This window comes from Dysidea avara, chromosome 2, assembly GCF_963678975.1.
Source record: "Dysidea avara chromosome 2, odDysAvar1.4, whole genome shotgun sequence".
In the NCBI taxonomy this organism is placed as follows: domain Eukaryota; kingdom Metazoa; phylum Porifera; class Demospongiae; order Dictyoceratida; family Dysideidae; genus Dysidea; species Dysidea avara.
Genome location: NC_089273.1, coordinates 28,150,176 through 28,176,025, shown reverse-complemented (window position 1 = coordinate 28,176,025; position 25,850 = coordinate 28,150,176). Strand labels below are relative to the sequence as shown.

At 38.9% G+C, this 25,850-nt stretch overlaps 1 protein-coding gene across 5 annotated transcripts in view; it reads right to left on the bottom strand.

Moving 5' to 3' along the window:
* Window positions 1-25,850, bottom strand: part of LOC136244156 (uncharacterized) — a 109,063-nt gene that overhangs the window by 29,758 nt on the left and 53,455 nt on the right. For 4 of the 5 annotated variants that reach the window (XM_066035675.1, XM_066035704.1, XM_066035686.1 and 1 more), the window contains one exon: window positions 12,088-12,177. The exons of the other annotated variant lie outside the window; for it this stretch is intronic. In XM_066035675.1, the coding sequence (XP_065891747.1) occupies window positions 12,088-12,177 (90 nt within the window). The remainder of the gene's footprint in view (window positions 1-12,087; window positions 12,178-25,850) is intronic. 5 annotated transcript variants of the gene reach the window in all.

Here is a 25,850-nt window from a genome sequence, read left to right as displayed (position 1 = left end):
GCAATCTCAGTTACGCATTCCTTAAGAAAGCGATTAGGAATTTTGTCAGGGCCATGTGCTTTGTACTCTTTAATATTCTTCAATAAGTTTGCAAGTCCATTAAAAGTAACAGAAATGTTAGAAATAGTTGGGTAAGGACTATCAGGTAAATTTGGTACTGTTTTGAAAGTATCTTTAGTGAAGACAGAAGCAAAATAGGCATTCAACAGGCGGCTTTTAAAAGTATTATCACTGTATACTTGGTCTCCACTTTTTAGTGTGCCAACACCACAATGATCTAGTCTCTTGCTCTTGATAAAAGACCAAAAGAATTTACGGTTGTTACCAGGCTCTATTGAAACAATAATCCGAATGTAACTTTCATAGGCATTTTTACACTGTTGCTGTGTGTATCGTTTGAACTCTTTGTATGTATTCCAGTGAGTTGTGGAACCAGAATGGCGAGCTTTATTGTAGAGACGTTGTTTATGGCGAGTTAGCTGGTTTATGGATTTGTTTATCCAGGGCTGGTGAAGTTTAGTAGAGGTAAGTTAGAAAGGTATTTTAGTCATTAAAACTAAATTAAATTTCTCTTTGAAAGATGACCAACGACTTTCAATGTCAGTATCAGTGGTATTGTTAGACACAAAGGAGGAGGAAATTGTTCAAAATCATTTCTGATGTCATCAAAATTAGCTTGTCTCCATAAATAAATTTTCCTTTGTGGCTACTGGAACATTGAATCTCATCACAAAACACACTGCTCTATCTGCACTTGTGCAATAGAAATCCAAACAGGTCCATAATGGGGTCTTCCCTCAGGGTCCATGACTAGGCTAATCATTTTCTTTTTATGCATAAGATATGGACCCCAAGGGTAAGACTTCCATACCAAGGAGCCCACATCTCTACCTTTTTAGGTGTGACCTAATTGTGGGTTCCTTTCTGTAAACCTGGACCTGGGCTACAATATATACATAGTCACCAGTTTAATGTAGCATAACCAGAAACAGCTAATCCAAATATAGGGAGTACTTATTGCTGGTTAGGGGCAGACCTATCACTATCTGTATCACCATAAAGAAACAATTCATCAATGGTGGCAGTAGCCATCCCAAAATACTGGAAGTCACTTCAAGCGGTGAGTGCAGGTAGCAAATGCTACTTTGTTTATGTGAAGCATTTGGTGAGGCTATTGGTTTATAGACCACAATTCCGGCCTTATACCTTTCATCTATTTTGACAGACAAGATAAGACACTGGCTAAGGCATGTTCCACTAATGAGTCTGAAGTCCCCACTATAGGAATTGCATTTCAAATCATCTCCTGTATACCCATGGAATAAGGCAACTCACCACTACTCTGGAACAGCTCTGACTGCACACAAAGGAGATCACCAATCACAGTAAGGACTTCTCCATATCCGTCCTCCCTGCAGTTGAAAGTATCTGGTGCTACATTTACATGGACCAATCGGAGTTCTTGTCTATGTAGGTAAAATGTGCCATTGGTACACTACTATGGAGATTATCATGTCAAATTAAAAGTACTATTAATTCTAGAAACAAAATAGGAAATGGTACACATGTCTATAGACATAACAGGAGAAGGTGCACTACTCTACAAACATGCCACACACATGTCTAATCACCATACCATGTGCTGCGACAGCATAAAACAAAGTTCCAGCATTAGATTCAACAATACCCTCCCTAGCCATTCTTGTGACAATAGCTACTTGAGTATTCACAATTATAGTTTTACTCTTAACAGTATACATACATACGTAAGCCGTGATACTTTGAGTGTCACTAAAAGGAGAAATTATGGTAGCATCTGCCTAGTTTATGAGTCTTAGATTAGTGTGGAAAATTTGTGACACTGTTGAATGTACATACAACCAAGTCAGGAGTATTTGAGAAGTCTTTCATTGAGATGGTGAAGTCCGTGACTACCACATCTGTCCCTCACTGAGGAGGTTGAGTGTGGCACCCAACAAGCACTTTGAAACAACAGAAGATCTGAGTTAGCTGATGAGGCTGTCACTTGATGTCTGGCAGATAACCTGGGCTCTGCCAACAACTTCAGTAGAATTTAGATGGTATAGAATCTTGCATGCCTGCAACTGCTGTGGCAGTTCTGGTACCCCTGGCCTCCTTAAACTGTGCCCTGCAAACTTGTGAGCTGGTAAGTTGGCTGCCACTCTTTGTTTGAGAGTACATACTGTGATATGGCATGGGGCCTCATCTATGCTGCCAACGGTTATGGTCACTCCTTGTGTGCCATGGTCCATTAATTCATTAGAAGAGCTAAATCCTGACCATCAGTGAATAGCATCTGCAGGGCCACCCAATGTTTAGTTGCCTAATATATCAAGAATATTAACACCTTCTAATCAACACTGGTACTATTGCTTCTCTGCATAAATGCTCATAATAATGGATTATTATGTGCTTATGTGGGTTAATTATGGGCTTAGATGGGTGCTCCAAGACATTTTGGGGATATAACTGACGGGTTATTAACCCATCTTTGTTGGGTGGGTTATCCCCAAAATGCAGAGGAAAACTAACTGATGTGTGATTTTTAGGAAGCACTAGAGCCTGCAACAATAAAAGGACAGACATGCTTGCTAATATGCAGGTAGACAATTGCTCAAGGGTAATGTCCTGCAGGCTCAGGTGTCAGTTGAATCTATTTACAGAGCACAATATCAGGCCCATAATCCCATCCTATATAATGTATAGCTTTCACGGATACATTTCAGGATCCATATGTGTATCATGATTGAGTCTGGCATCTAGTTAACACTTATCAATGGAAGTATTTTCATTGAGCACCATCGCACATGCCACAACTGTACTCCAACAAATTCACCCACAACCCAGTAGAACTATATTGTGAATATTTTAGTACAAATATAATGTGTCACAGTTACTTATGTCAGCCACAGTCTGTGCAGCAGTCCTAGCACACTGGCATAGTATGACTAGCTCATTCACTTCAGCACACAAAATTCAAACGCCATGTATTGGCATGAAATCCCAGCTCTACAGCTCCCGTTAGTAGAATTTGTAAGCTTGTGGCAGATCGTCTGACTGACTGACAAAGTAAACTGGCTTGTCACTGCACTGTACTAAGATCCAGTGTGATTAACTCGGGAAAATAAAGGTCTAACTCTTTACCACCTCGTACGCAGCAGGTTTGTAGCGTCTTCATATATATATATATCACTTGTCACTTCTGAGTTGGACTCTTTCTAAGTCACTTTGAGCAAGTCAGTTGTCTTTTTATGTTCGAAAAATGCACCATCACGTGAGTAGTGTAGGCTAAATATAGAATTGTGTGTCTAATATTTTCGTTTGGTCAAGGCATAGTGTCTATAGGGGGAAACCCCTGGGAATTCAGGCATACCCTTTTTAGTGCATCATTTTATTCATTGTTTGTAACACAAGAAATCACTGTATTATTATCATGATTCACAAATGAGTTGAATGTTGCGTGCACTCATGTAGTAGCAACAATAAGTAATTTGGGATGCGCATCAGTTACTGATAAGCTTGTGACGGAAGTTAAAAAAACACCACTAGATGATGGGGGGCATTGATAGAGATCAGCTACAAACAAATCACCCAGTATATGTGCTGGAAATAAATCACCATCTACGGAGATCAGTTAGGAACAAGTCACCCAGTAGAAAGTTCAGCTAGAAACAAGTCACCCTGTAGAGAGATCAGCTACAAACCAAATCACCTGGTAGAAAGATCAACTGGAAGCAAGACACCCTGTAGAGATATCAACTAGAAAAAATTTACCCTATAGAGAATTAGCTACAAACAAATCACCCTGTAGAAATATGTGCAGGAAACCAATCACCATGTAGAGAGTTCAGCTAGAAACAAATCACCCTGAAAAGAGTTCATCTATCATACAAACAATGAGAGTTTCAGCTATAGTTCAGTTATGTAAGAAGTCACCTTATTACGTACCTACAGTATGTGATAATCATTCTGTTAAATATACAAATATTTAATAAGACAAAAAGCCATATGCACAATTGCTTCTTTTGTTCCACAATTCCTGCAGTTAAGAAAAAAATACAAGTGAAAAGGGAACATCAAAGCCAGTTTATGGCCAACTTTGTGGCTTGCAATACAAAAAGAAGTGATATCTAAACTATAACAGCCAAGCTGTAAAAAAAGAGTGTGGCCCCCAAAAAGGCCAGGGTGACAAAAGATGTGCAATCAAAGGTGGTGGCCAAGAAATGGCAGTGATGGTAGGTTGATGGTAGGTTAATGGCAGAATAAAAAAAAAAATTAGGTGAATTTGGTGCTGAAACTTGAAGGAGGCAATGAAAATTCACCTGAATTGTTGTAATTAATTTTTTTGCCATTAACTTACCATCACAGTCATTTCTTGGCCTTTGATTTCACATCTTTTTTCACCCAGGCCTTTTTGAGGGCCACACTCTTTTTATTACAGCTTGGCTGTTTTGGTTTAGATCAAGACACACAGTAGTGTGTTGTGTGGACCAAGAAGCCGGCACGCCACACCGGGAGTATATTAATAGGGAGAAAGAAAACACAATTTTCACACCTATGTAGCTCTGTGATCCCTAATCCGATTGGAACCAAATTTGCTACAGAAGTGCCAACCAGTTAGGGGAGTCAACATGTCAAATTTGAAGAAAACCACTCCAGCCATTTTCAAAATACGAGTGAACAAAGTTTCATTTTAATTTCTTTGTTTTTTTCTTCTTCATCTTCATTTTGCACACTTCACAAAATCCGCCTTAAAACACGAATGCGTGCTCGAATCAGGCTGAAGTTCGACACACTTAAAGTTACGGTATAGTCACGGGCAATCATTCAAAATCTCGAATGCCTATCGATACTTTTTGAGAAGCCCATGAAACCAATCTAAGCAGCGTGAAAAGTTTTAAATGAAGGTGAAGCCCTTTATATTTAATGTTTTTATGTAGCTACAGTATAGTTTGAGACAGGTGGAACACTACAATTTGTTGTAGTAACACAAGTAAGCCAGCCCGTACATTGCTCAGCTCCGGCTGTCACTACCATGTTTTTCCGCCGCCAAATACAGCAAAAGCTGTAGGCTCTATTGGCATTTCTGGGGTATAGTGATACTGTATATTAAATTTATTAGGTCCTGTGGAAGCGTTTTTGGCGTGTTTCTTCCCAGTGACTCAGATACAAGCCTTCAAAGAGCTTGTTTCACTCGAAAAAACTACTAAAAGTTCAATAAAACGTCTATACTATCAGTAACTTTAAAAAATCGCTTCCACAGGACCTAGATATTTTAGTTGTTTAGTCACTTGTGTTGAAATTATAAGGATTCAGCAATCTGTTAGTCTGGTTTTTGGCGGCGCGTTTTTATAAAACATCGCTCTATTGTGGACCACACACCCAAGAACAGTTGTTGTTCTGTAGTAAAAACAAACAAGCACAATTAGTTGTATTGCTAACACAACACAGTTGTTGAAATTATTTATCCCTGCTTGGTTTAAAGCAGGTTTTGTAATTTGTTCCGCCCACGCATTTTAAACTATTCCGTAACTTTAAAGGGCTCATTATGGCAAATCTCCTCACCAACTTTGGTAGCAATCCGATGAACATTCACGGAGCTATGACCAATTATTTGCATAAAATAAGGTCGAAGGTCTGTCATGCCTACAGGGTAAACCCCTTGGAGGAATGAGGGGATATGCAGATGGAGTAACCATTGTAGGAGTGCTGTTTTGTGGTTTGAAAGGAATCGAGATAAAGACCACGGAGATATGACACAAAACCCAACCTGTGTCACAATTACGCGATCAGTTTTTATGAATAAAAAGTATTAGTTTTTACGCCTACTAGGCAAACCGCTTAGAGCAATGAGTTGAAAATCGGTGTATAGCTGGAATAATCTTCATAGAAAGTCCTTGCAGTAGTATAGAAGAATTGGATTACAAACCACTGAGTTATGATTCGAAAGCCAACTCCGTGTAGCAAATGCGAGATCGAGATACTCTAATAGAACAATAGAACAGTCACCCTAATAGAGCATTCAGCTAATTTATTTACTCCATTATAGAATTCTATTACATTACAAGTTATTCTGTAGGGAGTTCAGCTGCAAACAGTTAATCTTATAGACAGTTCAGCAAGAAACAAGTCACGCTGTGGAGAGTTAAGCTACAAATATATCACTGTAGAGATTCAGAACATTACAGTCACACCGAAGAGAGCTCAGCTATAAACAAGTCATGCACCATGTAGAGAATTCAGCTACAATTAAGCCTCTCTCTAGAGAATTCAGCTACACACAAGTCACTGTGGAGAGAGTTCAGCTACAAACAAATTACCCTGTAGAGAGATCAGCTACAAACAAAACACTTTGCAGAGAGTTCAGCAACAAACAAATCAACTTGTAGAGAGATCAGCTAGAAACAAATCAACCTGCAGAGAGATCAGCTACAAACAAATCAGCTTGTAGAGAGATCAGTTACACACAAATCAACGTGTAGAGAGATAAGCTAGAAACAAATAACCCTGTAGAGAGTTCAGCTACAAAACATCACCCTGTAGAGACATCAGCTAGAAACTAGACACAATGTAAGGAGTTCAGCTACAAGAAATCACCCTGTAGAGAGTTCAGCTATAACAAATCAACCTGCAGAGAGATCAGCTACAAACAAATCACCTTATAGAGAGTTCAGCTACAAACAAATTACCCTGTAGAGAGATCGGCTACAACCACATCAACCTGCAGAGAGATCAGCTACACACAAATCAACTTGTAGAGAGATCAGCTACAAACAAATCACCCTGTAGAGAGATCAGCTAGAAACTAGACACAATGTAAGGAATTCAGCTACAAGCAAATCACCCTGTAGAGAGTTCAGCTACAAACAAATCAACCTGTAGAGAGATCAGCTAGAAACAAATCACCCTGAAGAGAGGTCAGCTACAAAAAAATCACCCTGTAGAGAGATCAGCTAGAAACAAATCACTCTGAAGAGAGGTCAGTTACAAAAAATCACATTGTAGAGAGATCAACTACAAACAAAACACTTTGCAGAGAGTTCAGTTACAAACAAATCAACCTTTAGAGCAATCAGCAATAAACAAATCAACTTGTAGAGAGATCAGCTAGAAACAATTCAACCTGCAGAGAGATCAGCTACAAACAAATCAGCTTGTAGAGAGATCAGTTACACACAAATCAACCTGTAGAGAGATAAGCTAGAAACAAATCACCCTGTAGAGAGTTCAGCTACAAGCAAATCACCCTGTAGAGATATCAGCTAGAAACTAGACACAATGCAAGGAGTTCAGCTACAAGCAATCACCCTGTAGAAAGTTCAGCTAAAACAAATCAACCTGCAGAGAGATCAGCTACAAACAAATCACCTTATAGAGAGTTCAGCTACAAACAAATTACCCTGTAGAGAGATCGGCTACAAACACATCAACTTGCAGAGAGATCAGCTACACACAAATCAACTTGTAGAGAGGTCAGCTACAAACAAATTACCCTGTAGAGAGATCGACTACAAACAAATCAACTTACAGAGAGATCAGCTACACACAAATCAACTTGTAGAGAGATCAGCTAGAAACAAATCACCCTGTAGAGAGATCAGCTACAAACAAATCAGCTTGTAGAGAGATCAGTTACACACAAATCAACCTGTAGAGAGATAAGCTAGAAACAAATCAGCCTGTAGAGAGTTCAGCTACAAGCAAATCACCCTGTAGAGATATCAGCTAGAAACTAGACACAATGCAAGGAGTTCAGCTACAAGCAATCACCCTGTAGAAAGTTCAGCTAAAACAAATCAACCTGCAGAGAGATCAGCTACAAACAAATCACCTTATAGAGAGTTCAGCTACAAACAAATTACCCTGTAGAGAGATCGGCTACAAACACATCAACTTGCAGAGAGATCAGCTACACACAAATCAACTTGTAGAGAGGTCAGCTATAAACAAATTACCCTGTAGAGACATCAGCTACAAACAAATCACCCTGAAGAGACATCAGCTACAAACAAATCAACCTGTAGAGAGATAAGCTAGAAACAAATCACCCTGTAGAGAGTTCAGCTACAAAAAAATCACCATGTAGAGACATCAGCTAGAAACTAGACACAATGTAAGGAGTTCAGCTACAAACAAATCACCTTACAGAGAGTTCAGCTACAAACAAATTACCCTGTAGAGAGATCGCAAACACATCAACCTGCAGAGAGATCAGCTACACACAAATCAACTTGTAGAGAGATCAGCTACGAACAAATCACCCTGTAGAGAGATCAGATAGAAACTAGACACAACGTAAGGAGTTCAGCTACAAGAAAATCACCCTGTAGAGCGATCAGCTAGAAACAAATCACCCTGAAGAGAGGTCAGCTGTAAACAAATTACCCTGTAGAGAGATCAGCTACAAATAAAGCACCCTGAAGAGACATCAGCTACAAACAAATCAACCTGTAGAGAGATAAGCTAGAAACAAATCACCCTGTAGAGAGTTCAGCTACAAAAAAATCACCCTGTAGAGACATCAGCTAGAAACTAGACACAATGTAAGGAGTTCAGCTACAAGCAAATCACCCTGTAGAGAGTTCAGCTAAAACAAATCAACCTGCAGAGAGATCAGCTACAAACAAATCACCTTATAGAGAGTTCAGCTACAAACAAATTACCCTGTAGTGAGATCGGCTAAAAAATCAACCTGTGGAAAGATCAGCTACACACAAATCAACTTGTAGAGAGAGAATGCTACAAACAAATCACCCTGTAGAGAAGAAGTTACCTTGTAGAGAGTTCAGCTACAAAGAAACCATCATGTAGAGAGTTCAGCTACAAAGAAACCACCATGTAGAGAGTTTAGCTGCAAACAAATCACCTGTATAGAGTTCAGTTAGAAACAAATCACCCAGTAGAGAGATCAGCTGGAAGAAGTCACCTTGTAGAGAGTTCAGCTACAAAGAAACCATCATGTAGAGAGTTCAACTGCAAACAAATCACCCTGTAGAGAGTTCAGCTACAAAAAATTCACCCTGTAGCGAGTTCAGCTAGACAAAGTCACCTTATAGAGAGTTCAGCTACAAAGAAACCATCATGTAGAGAGTTCAACTGCAAACAAATCACCCTGCAGAGAGTTCAGCTACAAAAAAATCGCCCTGTAGAGAGTTCAGCTAGACAAAGTCACCTTATAGAGAGTTCAGCTACAGAGAAACCTTCATGTAGAGAGTTCAGGTACAAAGAAACCACCATGTAGAGAGTTTAGCTACAAACAAGTCACCTGTAGAGAGTTCAGCTAGAAACAAATCACCCTGTAGAGAGACCAGCTAGAAGAGGTCACCTTGTAGAGAGTTCAGCTACAAAAAGAAACCATCCTGTATATAGTTCAGCTACATTTCAAGTCACCCAGTAGAGAGATCAGCTGCAAAAAAATATCCTGTGGGGAATAATGGGCATGTAATAAATATATGTATATAATTTGTATAATTACTAATAAAATCAAAAATAATTGAAGTATTAAAAATCTTCTTTAAGTTCTTCTCTTCTTCCTGTGGTAAAGAAAAAAAAACACATGGGTTAAAAAAGCCCCAAAGCCAGGCATAGGCTGGCTTTGCAGTATAATCAAAAACAAAAAGAAGTGATATCTAATTAAAAACAGCCAAGCTGTAAAAAAAGGTGTGGCCCCCAGAAAGGCCATGGTGAAAAAAGATGTGAAATCCAAGGTGGCGGCCAAGAAATGGCTATGATGGTAGGTTAATGGTTAAATTTTAATAACGACAATTCAGATGAATTTAGTGCCACTTGGTCTTGGCACCAAATTCACTTGAAATGTCGTTATTAAATTTTAACCATTAACCTACCATCACAGCCATTTCTTGGTCGCCACCTTGGATTTCACATCTTTTTTCACCATGGCCTTTCTGGGGGCCGCACCTTTTTTTACAGCTTGGCTGTTTTTGATTAGATATTATTAACATGAAGAATAATAACATGAATTCAACGTATATGTAACTCCATTCTACAGTCATGCAAGATTATTTTGCTGTGGAAATTCCCTCTATCTTCAATAGTCAACACATAAACATTGACCCTAATCTTTCCAGCATTTCAAAGATATGAACTCTCATGATCTCATTCTTTTTAGTTTTTTTCTAGTTTACAAAAACTACTACAAATAATTCAAAAAGCAAATGCATTGTCCAATTGCCTTGAAATTTTGTACACGTAGGAGGGTTTAAAAATGAATTGCAGTACCAATTTTGGATTGATAGCAATAAATTGTCGTGTATCATAGTAATAATGATTATTCATGTAAGAGAAGAACTGATTTGTTGTCATGCCTACATACAGGGTAAATCACATATGTGATGTGTGAATACTGTAGGTTGGAAATTGGTATGTGAATATGTTAACCATCATAGCTCCAAGCTTTTGTGGTTTGAAACAAATTGGAGTGTAACAGCTAGCTATAGAGTTATGATGTGAAAACTAATCATTGGTAACAAACATGTAACCTACATAATTTTGCAATTGAATTCATCATCTTTGCAATTGGCTTCATCCCATTTGAAGTAGTCTAAGAGTTTGTCTAAGAGAGAGAGAAGTAGAAGTCATCCATTTTGCAATTGAATTCATAGGTTTTGCAAATGAATTCGTCACTTTTACATTAGAATTTGTCACTTTTTCACAACAATTCGTCTGTAACAAAATTGGTAGCTGCAGTAAACCTGATAACAAGATATGTGACTGGATCTACGAAAACCGTTCTTATCACCCAAGACAGGAAGTTTGATTTCTTTCTCACAAACACAAAGTTTAATGAATGCACTATCAAGTTTCACTGCCACAGTCGACCAGAGTAAAGTGGTCTGCTTTTGCTGGCTGCTTTTTAAAGCACAGTGTCGAGCCGTACAAGTGGTCTGGGGTCTTGATGGAACCCTGGCCAACCAGGAGATGGCTGTGTGTAGTTGTACAGCTCAGTGGTGCTGCACAATGACCTGTGCTGTAAATTTCCTTTCATTTTAGCAAGTTCTGAGGTCTGAATGGCCCATAACTTGGCCTAATTCATCCCAACACATTTCTTTTCAATTTTTGAACACCATATTGCCGGCTTTCCAGGGCCCCCGCCTCTGGAGCTCGCCTGATACAGACAACATCGGTTTAAAAACTATCTAAAATGGTAGGAAACTTAGTTGTTGGCTACTTCTTCAGTGGATGATCAGGAAGGTAAGAAATTGCTGTGAAACATGTGAAAATTTGGTATGTGTAGCTACCACCATTGGCCAGCTACAACACTCTGAATATTTAAAACCGACGTTTCTCGATACTTTTAAGTGGGCGATAAGACTGGTTTTCCCAGAGACAGTCACACATAGCAGCTGCTTCATGATCTTCTTGAAGTACAACTGTTGTGAACAGTTCTTTAAAATGCAATAATTCTTCTGCTACAGCTTCTTCAACAGCATTCATAATTGTGATTCACAATTGGCAATGGGTGTGGTCACTTGTGAACAAGCCAATTAAACAAGCTAATTAACTCGAATGGCTTTGTGTATAACCAGCTCCAGCTACCCTGTAGTATCTCAAGTGGTGTTCTCCTTGGCAAAAATGATCCACCTTGTGATGAGCAGCTGGTTTATTGCAGTCAATGTAATTATAATGAATTCTTGTGCAAACATGACAAATTCTAATGCAAAAGCAACAAATTTAATCACAAAACCAACAAATTCAATTGCAAACAGGATGAATTCTACTGCAAAACTAGGAACTCCACTGCAAACAGGACAAAGTCAATTGCAAAGTTGATGAATTCAACTTCAAAAACCTTTAAAATCATAAAACAAGATCAAATGTTTGCCACATTTACCACTTACTAATAAGACTGTTTTCAAATTTGTTGCATAGATCTTCTACACATCTCAGCTTAAGCCTTTTGTGGTTCAGGTGTATCAATTTTAATGTAAAAGCCAAATATATATTAAAATTGTAAACAACACTTCCTAATAATGTAGTCACCATAATAGAACAGCATTGGAGACAGATAAATAATTATAAATTAGATATGAACAGTACAACATTTACCACCACTCTACTATTCCTGTAGAAAGACAAGTAAATTCCCAAAAACCAGCCATGGGGGGTTGCAAGTACTGCCAATACCAAAACAGCCATCTATGAAAAAAAGGAAGCAAAAAATATTGGTGTCTTGCAGAAATTTCTTGGTCCTTGATTGTACAATTTTTTCACCTTGACTTTTTGTTGGAGGTTGGCACTCTATTTCACAGCTTGGATGCTTTTATCTTACAGTATGGTATAGTATGTTGATATTGAGCTGAATCCTCAAAAACATTTAATAACTCATGGATGCAATTACACACGATCTTGAAATTTAGCTCATTTGTAGTACTGTTTGAACCGCTAAGAATATTTCAAAATCTTTTTGTTCAAATGTTTGACATAATATTTACGGCCAATCAAAAAGTTCACAATACATTTCCTAAGGGGAAGGAATATAAGTACAACATCCATTACAGCCTTTCCCAAACTTGTAATGGAGCCAAACCGTACGTGTCCATTGTTGACCCCTTTGCTGTTAGCAATAATCATCTGGTTGGCTGAAATGTTAACTCTATTGAGAAAAAATCCACTTTTAATTTTTAGCTGTTTTTCAGGATTCAGCTCAACGTGAACATACTATAGTAGGTGAGCAGGCAGGCGGGCGGGCTGGAAGGCAGGCAATAATAAATGAATAAATTTGTAGCAACCTATTGGTAGCATTTTGGATTATACTAAGGGCACTTTTGTACTTGGTTAAACCTAGCCAATAAAACCAAGGCATCATGAAGGTATTGTGTGTGTGTGTGTGTGTGTGTGTGTGTGTGTGTGTGTGTGTGTGTGTGTGTGTGTGTGTGTGTGTGTGTGAAAATACCTTAAATTAAATTACATCAAATCTTAAATTATACACTATTATTATTAAGTACGATAGTACTAAATAAGTAGGGATTGCCCTGGACAAGCCCCCAAATGTAACCAACATCAATTGTAATAGCTTAATGATCAATATAACTTAACAACTGAAGAAGAGAAAGCTGAAATTCAGCTCCAACTTATTTATACAATCACACACTAAGGTCAAGGTTACTGCACCATGTGCAACTAACAATAAACAAATTAGTAGTTATAATTATTCAAAAAAATTAACATCAGTTCATATTGTATTACAGATTGGTAAGAAATCATGTGGCTTCATATTATTTTGCACTTTAAAAACAACCTTGCAATAAGTTTTACCCAAAAAAACCACCTAGATTGCATTAGGGTACTGCTGTAGTGATGCTGTGCCTTGGTTAAATAAAGCTAAAAGTCAAATGTTTCAATGTACAGTGAGTTTTAAAATTTCAAAATTCATCTGAATTTCATCTCACTTCCTGCCTGCCGTAAGACCAGTGGTTGTGCTACAGCTCCTCAAATTCAGACGGCCAAGGTAATGACAGCGAATTCACAAATCTGTTGTTCCGATAACATTCTGTCCACTGCACCATGCTGTTTACTTTTGTCATTCATTCGCTTCTTTGTTCTTCTTGAAAAACAATTAATAGTTGAGGCACTTAATAGTTGTGGTGCATGCCACAACTCAAGTGTAAGTACATGTGCGTAAGATGAGGGTGAACGGGTGTAGTAGCCAAGCAGTTGTCTCTAGCATTTATTAACACTGGGTAGCTTTTTTATAGTCTTACCAGTTTAGTGTTTTTTTGTTTTTTTTTGTGAGGTAGCTAGCTAATAATACCTTTGAGGGGTGTTGGGATCCAGACTTCTAAAAGCGAGGGTTCCACTCTTAATGGTGGACTCTCCAGTGATGTTTTGTTCTTAAATCATCAACATTTAGGCCATTAGAAATGCAGCTGAAGCCTTTAACAGTTGCTGTAATAGTTTTAAAAGACAAAAATAACATTATTTTTAGAGGCTCTTATTGCGTACCAAGGTAAAAGATAGCTGTATACTATGTGGAAAACAAAGAGTATAATATAGCTAGCTAGCTAGGCATAAAATAAACAAACTAGCTACGTATTACAAATAAAATTAAAAAGTTAAAAGGAAATAATAGGGATTGATATGTTACAGCTGAAACGAGAAATGATCCACGCAATAATAAGTAAGGAAACAAGATTAGATGACTACTTGCTAAAATGAAACACTCTTTAATCCCTAGTTTTGGCTAATTTGATGGTCTCATTTCAAAATGTTAGCTAAAAGTAGGCATCTAAAGGGCAACTGCAGAGCAATATGTGACTGCGCCTGCGAAAATAGGGCATGTGGGCACAAACTACACCCAGTCACTCTACAAGTCATATCTCAGTATTGGAACAGAATATTTGCATTCTGTGACTTGCATCATAAAGCCAGTTAAAATACTTACTAAGAGCTGAAAATTGCATTGCCATAGCACAATGGTGCAAAATGTTATGTACAATGAAATTTTGAAAAAGTAGGCAAAAATCATGTGCCCACATGTCCTATTATTGCAGGCCTAGTCATGCACATATTGACATTTACATTTTTGTAGATAAATAGCATTATATAATCATGCAGTATGCATGACAACATTTTTAATAACTAAATTATGTGTTTACATTAAGATATAACCACAAGGTGATAAAACGTCACTTCCTATATGCAACCGCAAGTTCAATTTAAGTCCTGGCATCATCTATGGCACCGTGGTTGATAAGTTAACAGTGTTACTGTGTAGAGTCTACTAATGGCAGGGATTGTTGAGGGGAGCTTAAGCGTTGATTCCAATGACAATTCAGTGCAGAGTGATTCTACGTACTACTCTAGCAATAGTAATGATGACTCCAGCAGCATGAATGACGATTCTAGTGACAGCAACGGTGAAGATCTTGATGAAGACGAATTGTCCTCATCTGATTTGGACATTTTCACGTACAGTGATGTTTATCCCTATCTTTTCAAACCTGAGCTTTCACCTAGTGAGACTCCAAGTGGCTCGTTTATAGATGAAGAGAGCCCTTCAGTTATTTGTGTGGGAAACACTGATTGGTAAGTTCAGTCTACTTTCATTCTAAGTGCAACTGAATCACGGTAGCTACAGACTACTCTTACTATATTATATAGGTGCACGTATGGACATAGCCGCTCGATGAGTACTGCACGTGAATCTATTTGTTGTAAAGAAATTGAAGAACTGGCTGTATTGCTACTTGGTGATCCACCTCCTACTTGTATAACACAGCATCCAGAATTTCACAGTGCTTGTTTATGTAGGATAGTTCTAATCATAGCCTTTCATAGCCACCGGCATCGTTATGGGGAGAGTGATGTGCCAACTGATGAACATAGGTAAAGCAAAGCTATAGCTCAGCAGTTTTGTATTCCACATAATTATATATATTTTATTTGCAGAAGGTATCGCTACCTGCATGGCTTATTGTCAGTTAACAGAGTGGGGGCGGAACTACCTTGGTAGGCACCGGCATGTGGTTCTACCTCCCTATGCAGTTGCTAGCATTAGAGATGAATTTTTCTTTGATGAATACAATGGTCACCAATATCCACCATCCACGCCATAGCTAACATAATTATATAGGGTACGTATATGTATATATGTGCATGCACAAAAATGAAAAACTCTTGCATCTACATGTTTATATTATCTTTATTTATTATATGTGACTGGATTTTGGAAAAATGATCCAAATCGCACATTAGAAGTTTCGAGATAAACGGTTTTAAAAAATTGAAGCCAGCATAACTCTCCAAGGATAGCAAGCACGTGTATGAAATTTACACAAAAGATGCATCAATCTGTTACCTTTCAAGCCACTTCCAGTACTTGTAGCTGCTTGTACAGTTTCCCGCCAAATAAGATAGAAAATCTGAGCAGTTGGACGAGCGAAGTAGTATCACGAGTGCTCACAAAGGAGTGGAGGCTGGGGGGTGGCGGGGAGGGCAAAAGATAGGCCTCAAAATGGAGGCAGACCACGATTGGAGTCCAGACACGAGATTACAGGGCTGTGCTGGCTCCTTAGTGGCTGATATGTAGCAAAATCTACAGAGAACACGTCTGGCCAACATTATAAGGCTGTCCACCAGTAAACCACTGATTCTTGCCAAGCCAGGTCCTTCACAAGGCCTGAAACCGCCATTTGGGCACTCCACACCACCCAGAAAAGACGTCTATTAAAACCAGCCTTGTGTAGTTTGAGTAGTGCTGAGGGTCAAAACTTGTAGTACGATGGTGTAGCTATCCACTGGTGGTGTTAGTTTGATTTTGCCTGATATGCGATTTGGTTCGGTTCTGTAAAATCTGGTCACATATCATGAAAACAGTGGAATTGACCTTTATTAGAGTGTTCATACAGGTTTATATTATTTATTATATCATAAGAACAGTGGATTGTGATCTTTATTAGGGTGTTCATGCATCATAAGCACTAGACAATTAAGGGAGTAGGTAGTGCTGGCTTGTCTTCATCAGTGATGCAATAGTGCAATGTTTTCCATATCAGTACATCTACATAGCCTGTAATAGAAAGTGATTTATGTTGGTAGTTATTCTAAACAACTTACTGTATGTTTTAGGAACAGGTACAGACTTAGTTGAGAACTCTCCATGTTTTGCCTTTGGAAATACAATCCGAATGCATTTTTGTCTCTGTGCTGTTTTTGCTTGTGCACGTCCATAATTCTAATTAAAATGTAGTGCTGCCAGTAACAGTCTATTGTACACAGCAGTTTGTAACAATGACTGGTCTGTATTGCATACCTGCAGTACATTCCTGTGTATGAAAATGCCAGTAGCTTAGGGGCAAAGTGATTCACAACACTGTGGTAAGCTTCTAAGCTACTGGTTTGGTAAGTCGGCGATAATCTCTGAATTTCAGATGTTAACCGTTTGTTGAGTATAATGTCACTCAACTTTTCACTTGCTTTGCTGACTGCAGTTGGACAATCACTTATATGTTTATTTTCATCAAGAACTCCTTCACCTGGTGTAAGACACTTTTTTCAGCTTTCGCCTAGATTGGGATGATAGCAGTTGTCATGGCTATCGCAGATGTGCTCCATTAGCGATAACCACCACTTCAAAATTTCACCTCCAGGAGCAAATGCAGCACACCAATACATATGGTTACTGATACTCTTGATCCATTCCCCAACTATCTCACAGTCATTGTTATTAAATAACCGTGCTAATTTTTTCTTGATTCCTACAATGAGAATGCAAACAGCTCATATGTACAGGCATACTGCATGCATGCAGGTCCAAATATAACTGTTACCTTTGGCAACATACCAGACATCATAGCGATGATCAATCTTAGAGTGCATTTTCTGCATATACCTACAAATCTCTTTGTGTCTGTCTGTAACCAAGGTGTCAACATTCACTGATTTGTGTGACAAAAATGCGAAGGCTTTGACTATACCCTCATGCTTCTTGTGGTAACTTAATCTTACCTCATTGCTCTAAGTTGAGCAAGTTTATTTATATCTAATCAAAAACAGCCAAGCTGTAAAAAAAGGAGCGGCCCCCCAAAAAGGCCATGGTGAAAAAAGATGTGAAATCCAAGGTGGCGGCCAAGAAATGGCTGTGATGGTAGGTTAATGGTTAAATTTTAATAACGACAATTCAAGTGAATTTGGTGCCAAGACCAAGTGGCACAAAATTCACCTGAATTGTTGTTATTAAAATGTAACCATTAACCTACCATCACAGCCATTTCTTGGCCGCCACCTTGGATTTCACATCTTTTTTCACCATGGCCTTTTGGGGGGGCCGCACCTTTTTTTACAGCTTGGCTGTTTTTGATTAGATATCACTTCTTTTTGTATTTGTATACTGCAAAGCCGGCCTATGGCTGGCTTTGGGGCTTTTTTAACCCATGTGTTTTTTTCTTTACCACAGGAAGAAGAAAAGAACTTAAAGAAGATTTGTAATAGTTCAATTACTTTTGATTTTATTAGTAATTATACAAATTATATACATATATTTATTACATGCCCATTATTCCCCACAGGATATTTTTTGCAGCTGATCTCTCTACTGGGTGACTTGAAATGTAGCTGAACTATATACAGGATGGTTTCTTTGTAGCTGAACTCTTTACAAGGTGACCTCTTCTAGCTGTTCTCTCTACAGGGTGATTTGTTTGCAGCTAAACTCTCTACATTGTGGTTTCTTTGTAGCTGAACTCTCTACATGATGGTTTCTTTGTAGCTGAACTCTCTATAAGGTGACTTCGTCTAGCTGAACTTTCTACAGGGCGATTTTTTGCAGCTGAACTCTCCACAGGGTGATTTGTTTGCAGCTGAACTCTCTACATGATGGTTTCTTTGTAGCTGAACTCTCTACAAGGTGACTTCGTCCAGCTGATCTCTCTACGGGGTGATTTGTTTGTAGCTGAACTCTCTACAGGTGATTTGTTTGCAGCTAAACTCTCTACATGGTGGTTTCTTTGTAGCTGAACTCCCTACATGGTGGTTTCTTTGTAGCTGAACTCTCTACAAGGTAACTTCTTCTCTACAGGGTGATTTGTTGTGGTTGAATTCTCTGCAAGGTGTTTTGTTTGAGGCTGAACTCTCTACATGGCGGTTTCTTTGTAGCTGAACTCTCTACAGAGTGATTTGTTTGCAGCTGAACTGTCTACATGATGGTTTCTTTGTAACTGAACACTCTACAAGGTGAATTCTTCTAGCTGATCTTTCTACAAGGTAACTTCTTCTAGCTGATCTCTCTACAGGGTGATTTGTTTGTAACTGAACTCTCTACATGATGGTTTCTTTGTAGCTGAACTCTCTACAAGGTGACTTCTTCTAGCTGATCCCTCTACAGGAGGATTTATTTGTAGCTGAACTTTCTACAAGTGATTTATTTGCAGCTGAACTCTTTATGTGATGGTTTCCTTGTAGCTGAACTCTCTACAAGGTGACCTCTTCTAGCTGAACTCACTATAAGATGACCTCTTCTAGCTGATCTCTCTCCTGGGTGATGTGTTTCTAGCTGAACTCTCTACTGGTGATTTGTTGCAGTTAAACTCTCTACATAGTGGTTTCTTTGTAGCTGAACTCTTTACAAGGTGACTTCTTCTAGCTGAACTCTCTACAAGGTGATTTCTTTGTAGCTGAACTCTCTACATGATGGTTTCTTTGTAGCTGAACTCTCTACAAGGTGACCTCTTCTAGCTGATCCTTCTACAGGGCGATTTGTTTGTAGTTGAATTCTCTACATGGTGATTTGTTTGAGGCTGAACTCTCTACAGTACATGGCGGTTTCTTTGTAGCTGAACTCTCTACAAGGTAACTTCTTCTAGCTGATCCCTCTACAGGGCAATTTGTTTGTAGTTGAATTCTCTACACAGTGATTTGTTTGAGGCTGAACTCTCTACATGGCGGTTTCTTTGTAGCTGAACTCTCTACAAGGTGACCTCTTCTAGCTGATCTCTCTACAGGGTGATTTGTTTCTAGCTGAACTCTCTACAGGTTATTTGTTTGCAGCTAAACTCTCTACATGGTGATTTCGTTGTAGCTGAACTCTCTACATGATGGTTTCTTAGTAGTTGAACTCTCTACAAGGTGACTTCTTCTAGCTGAACTCTCTACAGGTGATTTGTTTGTAGCTAAACTCTCTACATGGTGCTTTCTTTGTAGCTGAACTCTCTACATAACAGTTTCTTTGTAGCTGAACTCTCTACAAGGTGACCTCTTCTAGCTGATTTCTCTACAGGGTGATTTGTTTCTAGCTGAACTCTCTACAGTTATTTGTTTGCAACTAAACTCTCTACATCCATGGTGGTTTCTTTGTAACTGAACTCTCTACATGATGGTTTCTTTGTAGCTGAACTCTCTACAAGGTGACTTCTTCTAGCTGAACTCTCTACAGGGTGATTTCTTTGTAGCTGAACTCTCCACATGATGGTTTCTTTGTAGCTGAACTCTCTACAAGGTGACTTCTTCTTGCTGATCCCTACAGGGTGATTTCTTTGTAGCTGAACTCTCTACAAGGTGACCTCTTCTAACTGATCTCTCTACAGGGTGCTTTGATTCTAGCTGAACTCTCTACAGGTGATTTGTTTGCAGCTAAACTCTCTACATGGTGATTTTGTTGTAGCTGAACTCTCTACATGATGGTTTCTTTGTAGCTGAACTCTCTACAAGGTGACCTCTTCTAGCTGATCCTTCTACAGGGCGATTTGTTTGTAGTTGAATTCTCTACACAGTGATTTGTTTGAGGCTGAACTCTCTACATGGCGGTTTCTTTGTAGCTGAACTCTCTACAAGGTGACCTCTTCTAGCTGATCTCTCTACAGGGTGATTTGTTTCTAGCTGAACTCTCTACAGGTTATTTGTTTCTAGCTGAACTCTCTACAGGTTATTTGTTTGCAGCTAAACTCTCTACATGGTGATTTCGTTGTAGCTGAACTCTCTACATGATGGTTTCTTTGTAGCTGAACTCTCTACAAGGTGACTTCTTCTAGCTGAACTCTCTACAGGTGATTTGTTTGTAGCTAAACTCTCTACATGGTGCTTTCTTTGTAGCTGAACTCTCTACATAACAGTTTCTTTGTAGCTGAACTCTCTACAAGGTGACCTCTTCTAGCTGATTTCTCTACAGGGTGATTTGTTTCTAGCTGAACTCTCTACAGGTTATTTGTTTGCAACTAAACTCTCTACATCCATGGTGGTTTCTTTGTAACTGAACTCTCTACATGATGGTTTCTTTGTTGCTGAACTCTCTACAAGGTGACTTCTTCTAGCTGAACTCTCTACAGGGTGATTTCTTTGTAGCTGATCTCTCTACAAGGTGACTTCTTCTTGCTGATCCCTACAGGGTGATTTCTTTGTAGCTGAACTCTCTACAAGGTGACCTCTTCTAACTGATCTCTCTACAGGGTGGTTTGTTTCTAGCTGAACTCTCTACAGGTGATTTGTTTGCAGCTAAACTCTCTACATGGTGCTTTCTTTGTAGCTGAACTCTCTACATGATGGTTTCTTTGTAGCTGAACTCTCTATACAAGGTGACTTCTTCTAGCTGAACTCTCTACAGGGTGATTTCTTTGTAGCTGAACTCTTTAGGTGGTGATTTCTTTGTAGCTGAACTCTCTCCAAGGTGACCTCTTCTAGCTGATCTCTCTACAGCGTGATTTGTTTCTAGCTGAACTCTCTACAGGTGATTTGTTTGCAGCTAAACTCTCTACATGGTGCTTTCTTTGTAGCTGAACTCTCTACATGATGGTTTCTTTGTAGCTGAACTCTCTACAAGGTAACTTCTTCTAGCTGATCCCTCTACAGGGCGATTTGCTTGATGTTGAATTCTCTACACGGTAATTTGTTTGAGGCTGAACTCTCTACATGGCAGTTTCTTTGTAGCTGAACTCTCTATAAGGTGACCTCTTCTATAGGTGAACTCTTTACATGGTGTCTAGTTTCTACCTGATCTCTCTACAGGGTGATTTGTTTGCAGCTGAAATCTCTACAGGGTGATTTGCTTGTAGCTGAACTTCTTACATTGTGTCTAGTTTCTAGCTGATCTCCACAGTGTGATTTGTTTGTAGCTGATCTCTCTACAAGTTGATTTGTGTGTAGCTGATCTCTCTGCAGGTTGATTTGTTTGTAACTGATCTCTCTACAGGGCAATTTGTTTGTAGCTGAACTCTCTATAAGGTGATTTGATCTCTCTGCAGGTTGATTTGTTTGTAGCTGAACTCTCTAAAGGGTGATTTGCTTGTAGCTGAACTCCTTACATTGTGTCTAGTTCCTAGATGATCTCTCTACAGGGTGATTTGTTTGTAGTTGATCTCTCTGCACATTGATTTGTTTGTAGCTGAACTCTCTACAAGGTGATTTGTTTCTAGCTGATCTCTCTACAAGTTGATTTGTGTGTAGCTGATCTCTCTGCAAGTTGATTTGTTTGTAGTCGATCTCTCTACAGGGTAATTTGTTTGTAGCTGAACTGTCTATAAGGTGATTTGTTTGTAGCTGATCTCTCTGCAGGTTGATTTGTTTTAGCTGAACTCTCTACAGGGTGATTTGTTTGTAGCTGATCTCTCTACAAGTTGATCTGTGTGTAGCTGATCTCTCTGCAAGTTGATTTGTTTGTAGTCGATCTCTCTACAGGGTAACTTGTTTGTAGCTGAACTGTCTATAAGGTGATATGTTTGTAGCTGATCTCTCTGCAGGTTGATTTGTTTTAGCTGAACTCTCTACAGGGTGATTTTTTTCTAGCTTATCTCTCTACAGGTTGATTTGTGTGTAACTGATCTCTCTACAAGCTGATTTGTTTGTAGCTGATCTCTCTGCAGGTTGATTTGTTTCTAGCTGATCTCTCTACAAGTTGATTTGTTTGTTGCTGATCACTCTAAAGATTGATTTGTTTGTAGCTGAACTCTCTGCAAAGTGTTTTGTTTGTAGCTGATCTCTCTACAGGGTAATTTGTTTGTAGCTGAACTCTCTGCACAGTGATTTGTGTGTAGCTGAATTCTCTAGAGAGCAATTTAATTGTAGGTGAACTCTCTACAGGGTGCATGACTTGTTTATAGCTGAACTCTCTTCAGTGTGACTTGTAATGTTCTGAATCTCTACAGCGATATAATTGTAGCTTAGCTCTCCACAGGGTGACTTGCTTCTTGCTGAACTGTCTATAAGATTAACTTTTTGCAGCTGAAGTCTCTACAGATTAACTTGTAATGTAATAGAATTCTATAATGGAGTAAATAAATTAGCTGAATGCTCTATTAGGGTGACTGTTCTATTAGAGTATCTCGATCTCGCATTTGCTACACGGAGTTGGCTTTCGAATCATAACTCAGTGGTTTGTAATCCAATTCTTTTATACTACTGCAAGGACTTTCTATGAAGATTATTCCAGCTATACACCAATTTTCAGCTCATTGCTCTTAGAGGTTTGCCTAGTAGGCGTAAAAACGAATACTTTTTTATTACTAAAAATCGATCGCGTATTTATGACACAGGTTGGGTTTTGTGTCATATCTCCGTGGTCTTAATCTCGATTCCTTTCAAACTACCAAAAGGCACTCCTACGATGGTTACTCCATCTACATAGCAATTTTAAGCTCATTCCATGAAGCTGTTTACCCTGTAGGCGTGACAACAAATCGATCTTGTTTTACGCGAATAATCGGTCATAACTCCTGAACCATTCATCGGATTTGCACCAAATTTGATGCTAGGATGCGCCTTTGGACTCCCTTTCTGTGTGCCAAATTTCATGGCGATCGGAGCACGCGTTTGCGTTTTATAGCAATTTTTGCAAGTGTGCGAAAAGACGAAGAAGAAAAAAACGAAGAAAAAAAAACGAAACTTTGGCCGCTCATATCTCGGAAATGGCTTGAGTGATTTCCTTCAAATTTGGAATGTAGACTCCCCTAGCTGGCGGGCAACTCTGCAGCAAATTTGATTTCAATCGGATAAGCCATCACCGAGATACAAAAGTGTGAAAATGACGTTTTCTTTCTTCCTGTCAATATACTCACAGTGTGGCGCACCGGCTTCTTGGGCCGCACGACACACTATCGTGTGTCTTGATATGCACTAAATATTTTAAATTACTAGAACTAGATGCATTATTCTCATTATTCTATTCTAATGTACTAGTTCAATATGAAGAACTTTGTTTGTGTTCAGATCAATTATTCCATAGGAGCCATACTTAGCTGAATGCCCAGGACTGACAACTCGGCCATCACCACCAATCGATAAAGGGCTTTTGCACTCAGACAACAGTGTAGGCTGTTCAATGTTCCATATTACTATGATAGCTGGCTCAAGGTATTTATTTTGGTGGTCATAAAATGTATGTTCCCTGATACAAGCTACATTCAAGTAGCTTAACAAACGGAACACTCTGGTTGGAGTAGATCCACTGAATAATATACAGTAGCTGCCAATAGCAGAACATTTCCTACTGGAGTATCCTTAATAAAGGGTTGGCTGTTCCAAGCCCAGATAAAACCACAGTGAAAACATTCTTGTTTGACAGAAACCAAAGTCCCTTTCTGTCTGGAAATCCTACCAGTGCAGTGATGTTGGCATGATCTGCAGCATGTAAAGGTGAGCTTCAAATACTAAGTATTTGATCTCATTTTCTGCTTGGGTGGGTTGAGTGTCTTCCCTATGAGATTGATGTCTATGAAATAAACATTTTTTTTGTGATTTCAGGCTTACTTAGTTGTATGTTCATCTTGGCTGTCTTCTTCTTGGCTACAATGAAAGGATGACTCCAAGTCAAATTGAGTCTCAAGATCTGTGTCAATCAGTTCAGTTTCACGAAAGTCATACAGTGATCCCCCAGAACAGAGCTTTTGTAGTGGAGGAGCATTTAAGAGATTACACTGGATTCCCACAGACTTAGATGTCCCCACATAGTATTTGTCTATACTAACTGTGGTGATAATTGCATGCATATGTGTTTATACCTTTATTTTTGCTTTTATCCTAGCAGTGACATGCACTTCCATTTTCATTATTTTCTTAGGTGTTGGACAAGGTGTCAGAGGTACATTTGTTACCAGTGGGGTTGCTGTTCCTGCAGGATATGTGTCCAAGCTAGTGTCCATGTCCACATTAACTCCTCCTGTTTTTAGTTGAGGGATGCTTGATAGGATGTCATTTACTATCTGTATAATAAAAATATAATTAGCTATGCATAGCTAAACTTTGTATGCACAATTCGTGTTTACTGATTGTTGTTATCATTTTACTGCTGCTGTTTGGCTGATAAAAAGGCTTGAGGTGCTGCTGGCATTTAAGTAGTCCACAGAGTTCAGAAATATTGTTGAAACAGAGTCTGGCTTAAGACGCTTTAGCGATGGAATCCCAACTTTGTCATGATAGAGGACACCTTCTGTTATAAAGCAGTCAGCTGAGAAGTGCTTAGAGCCAAAGCTGAGGAGGAAGAAGGGCCTTTCCAGTTGAACTGCTACCGTTTGACTGCCCTAACCTATTGCTTTCGAATAGCTTCATCATTAGGAAATCCATGAAGGCTATAGCCCATTCCACTGACAGAGTTGCAATCAGCAGCAACGCAATGTGTAGGCATGATACAGTAGTAGGTATAGATCCACAGATACAAAAAGGAAATGATAGCTAAATAATCATTTTATTACTTATAGTAATAGCTATCTAAACCAAAACAGCCAAGCTGTAAAAAAAGAGTGCTGCCCCCAAAATGGCCAGGATGAAAAAAGATGTGAAATCCAAGGTGGCAGCCAAGAAATGGCTGTGATGGTAGCAAAAATTTTAATTACGACAATTTAGGTGAATTTGCGTTGCCTCCTCCACTAGGATTCGGCACCAAATTCACCTGAATTGTCATAATTAAAATTTTTGTCATTAACCTACCATCACAGCCATTTCTTGGCTGCCACCTTGGATTTCACATCTTTTTTCATCCTGGCCATTTTGGGGGCCATAATCTTTTTTTACAGCTTGGCTGTTTTGGTTTAGATATCACTTCTTTTTGTATTGCAAGCCACAAAGCCAGCCATTAACTGGATTTGGTGCTTCATTCTAACTTGTTTTTTTCTTTCTTTTCTGCAGGAATTGTGGAACAAAGGAAGAAATGTTGTGTACAGTTTTTTATCTGACTAAAAATATTTGTATCTGTAACAATGAAAGATAATCATACTGCAGGTAATAAGGTGACTTCTTATACATAACTGAACTGTAGCTGAAACTCCCCTTGTTTCTAGCTGAACCCTCTACACAGTGATTTGTTTCCAACACATATTTCTACAGGGTGATTTGTTTGAAGCTGATCCCTATAAGGTGACTTGTATCTAGCTGATATCTCCACAGGGTGACTT